This window comes from Jatropha curcas, chromosome 4, assembly GCF_041381405.1.
Source record: "Jatropha curcas cultivar XTBG-Jc1 chromosome 4, XTBG_Jcur_1.0, whole genome shotgun sequence".
NCBI classification, from domain to species: domain Eukaryota; kingdom Viridiplantae; phylum Streptophyta; class Magnoliopsida; order Malpighiales; family Euphorbiaceae; genus Jatropha; species Jatropha curcas.
In genome coordinates this window covers 9,115,345-9,118,668 of record NC_143154.1, presented here as the reverse complement: position 1 = coordinate 9,118,668, position 3,324 = coordinate 9,115,345, and the positions used below count along the sequence as shown (strand labels likewise).

Below are 3,324 nucleotides of genomic sequence, written 5' to 3'. Positions count from 1 at the left end.
TTTTTAAAAAAAATATTAAGTTCAAGCATTTTTTTCTAAAAAAAAAAAAATTAAGTTCAAACTTCTTTCTTCTTAAAAGTTTTTTTTAGAAATTATTTCACAAATTTTTTAATTTTAAATTTTCAAAAAAAAAAATATTTTCTAATTTTTATTTTATAATTATGCGATTCACCGAAAAACAGTTGAAACTATTGATAAACTAAAATTAGAATTGTAATCGATCGCTTCTAAACAATAATTCAAACTATTAATTTTCGGTTCGGTTTTCAAATCCTAACCACCCTAAGACTGTCCATCATACGTCCAAAGGCATTTTGATAGACGTAAATCCGACGAGTCCTATTTTGGACCAACAGTGTAGTTCTCATAAAAAAATTATAAAATAAGTGTCAAATTCACAGTTAAAAATTAAAATATAAAAAGAGTAGTCGCATTTCTGGTTCCCTTTTTCTCATGGGTTGTCGTAGTCAAACATATGGGTTACGCTTTCAAAACGTTGGATTTATTAAAAAAGAAAAAAGTAAGTTAAGAAGGTCAAATCTCACAACTACGACCAGAAAGTTATAGTTTTACCAAAGCGACTTTTGCAGGCTTTTAGTAGTGATAAAGAAAGCCAAATGAAACAGGAAACAAAGAGGAAGAAGCTCGATTAGAAGAAAGACCAGACTTGGCAAATGCTACCAACTACCTCTTCAACCATTAATTGCAATACTCCTTTTCAGTTTTCTCTCTTTTCCCTTAAAAATAAATAAATTAATTAAACTCTAAAATCAAATAGCCCAGTGATAATCGCGCGCATTATTCTTTTATTTTAATAATAATAATAATAATAATAATAATAATACTAAAGGTTTCTTTCCCCTCCCATGTCATGTGAAACCGCGTCTGCAACAGTGTTCCTGCTCAAGAAACTATTATGTATTCAATTCAAAGTCTAATTATTTGATTTTCATTCTAAACTTTGTAAGACACAATACCTAAAAGACTTCTCTTTCTCCCATTCGTTTTTCTTCATTTCTTGTCTCTTAAATACATTTAACTTCTCTTATACAGACCCATATACTTTTTACAAAAGGATAAGGAAAAAGAAAACAGAGCTTTTAGCTTTGCGTGTCTTTTCATCTCAGTTCATCTTTCTAGGATTTTTGGGACGAAAGCCCAGTAATCGAAGCATTTTTCGTCGAAAATATACTTTTCCTATCTGGATGTAGGATTTTCTCTTTGACCAAACAAGAAGAAGTAGCAGTTCCCATGGGTTCCAAGTTTTGTATGATTCTTGTTCTTCTTTTACTAATTGCCGGCGCTTTTGGTGGACTATGTGACCAAAAGAAGAATGTAAACCAGAATATCTCAACTCTCGCCGGAATCGAGTTGCCTGAACACATGAGCTTCAATGCAGTTTCTTCCTCAACAATAAAAACAGATTGTAGCCTCTCCACTTCAAAGAAAGATCAAAAACCTCAATCTCAAAGAATATCTGTACAAGAAGAAGAAGAAGAAGAAGAAGGTGGTGATGGTGAGGAAGATGCTAAGAAGACGGTGAAAGTTGAATTAAAGCACAGGTCGACGAATAAAGAATCTGAGGCCAAAAAAGAATCTTTCATCACTTCCACAACTAGGGATTTGACGAGAATTCAGACTTTGCACAAGAGGATAATAGAAAAGAAGAATCAAAATGCCATTTCAAGACTAAATAAAGACAGAAATCAGCCAAAGGTTGGCTCAGAACCACCAGCAGCGTCACCGGAATCTTACCCAGCTGAGCTTTCTGGGAAGCTAATGGCTACTTTAGAATCAGGGGTAAGTCTTGGCTCAGGAGAGTACTTCATAGATGTTTTCATTGGTACCCCTCCTAAACACTTCTCTTTGATTCTTGATACTGGTAGTGACCTTAATTGGATTCAATGTGTCCCTTGTGTTGATTGTTTTGAGCAAAATGGGCCTTATTATGATCCTAAGGATTCCATTTCTTTTAAGAATATTAGTTGCCATGATCCTCGTTGTCGTTTAGTTTCGTCCCCTGATCCTCCTCAGCCTTGTAAGGCTCAAAATCAGACATGCCCTTATTTCTACTGGTATGGTGATAGTTCTAATACCACTGGTGATTTTGCATTGGAAACCTTTACTGTTAATCTCACATCAACTGAATTTAGGCGAGTTGAGAATGTTATGTTTGGTTGTGGTCATTGGAATAGAGGCCTATTTCACGGGGCTGCAGGCTTGCTAGGACTTGGAAGAGGGCCTCTTTCCTTTTCCTCTCAGCTTCAATCTCTATATGGTCATTCCTTTTCATATTGCCTTGTTGATAGAAATAGTGACACTAACGTTAGTAGCAAATTGATATTTGGGGAGGATAAGGACCTTTTGAATCACCCTAAATTGAATTTTACTTCTTTGGTCGGTGGAAAGGGAAACCCAGTTGATACATTTTATTATGTTCAAATAAAATCCATTATTGTTGGAGGAGAGGTGCTAAATATACCAGAGAATACATGGCATTTATCATCTGATGGTGCTGGTGGAACTATTGTGGATTCTGGTACTACACTCAGTTATTTTGCTGAACCGGCTTATCAGATGATAAAGGATGCATTCGTGAAGAAGGTAAAAGGGTATCCTGTAATAAAAGATTTTCCAATTCTAGATCCTTGCTATAATGTGTCTGGGGTTGATAAGATAGAACTGCCTGAATTCACAATCTTATTTGAAGATGGAGCAATGTGGAATTTCCCTGTTGAAAACTATTTTATCAGACTTGAACCTGAGAATGTTGTCTGCTTGGCCATTTTGGGGACTCCTCAATCTGCTCTGTCCATAATTGGCAATTATCAGCAGCAGAATTTCCATATCCTCTACGACACAAAGAAGTCTAGGCTGGGATATGCACCCATGAAATGTGCAGATGTATAACATATTTTGTGTTTTTTTTTTTTTTTTTGGGGGGGGGGGGGGGGTAGGAATAGCATACAAAGTGTTAGATTCATTATTTTCTTTTTTAAGTTGTCATTTTGAGATTGACATAATTATACTCATAAACATGCAAAGTGTATCAATATAGTGTTGTATGCAAATTTACTGTTTTCTTTCGGAGATATAATTGCTTCTTCTTGTGATACAATCTTGCACTGAAAAGGGGTTTTTGTGTAAAGAAAAAGACATGATCTCTGTATGATTCCTTTTCGGCTTTTTCTTGCATCGCATTTACTCTTTTGATCTTAGTTTTAATAGCCGTTATCTGCCAGGATTCTATTTCGAGTAATTCAGCTTCTTTGCTTAACGTTTGTTTCCTTCACCTTGGGTTTTGTAATAGGAATAGGAATGAAT

The 3,324-nt window shown here is 35.0% G+C and overlaps 1 protein-coding gene across 1 annotated transcript; it reads left to right on the top strand.

Annotated features, from left to right (window-relative positions):
* The first annotated feature begins 877 nt into the window (after positions 1–877).
* Positions 878–3,097, top strand: LOC105644315 (aspartyl protease family protein 2). Its single transcript, XM_012229625.4, has one exon. It carries the CDS (start codon positions 1,252–1,254, stop codon positions 2,908–2,910), a length of 1,659 nt encoding a protein of 552 aa, XP_012085015.1. The 5' UTR covers positions 878–1,251; the 3' UTR covers positions 2,911–3,097.
* Positions 3,098–3,324: the final 227 nt, after the last annotated feature.

Bases quoted from the DNA above. Each gene is read 5' to 3' on its own strand.
- LOC105644315 (XM_012229625.4), top strand. From the start codon at position 1,252: ATGGGTTCCAAGTTTTGTATGATTCTTGTTCTTCTTTTACTAATTGCC.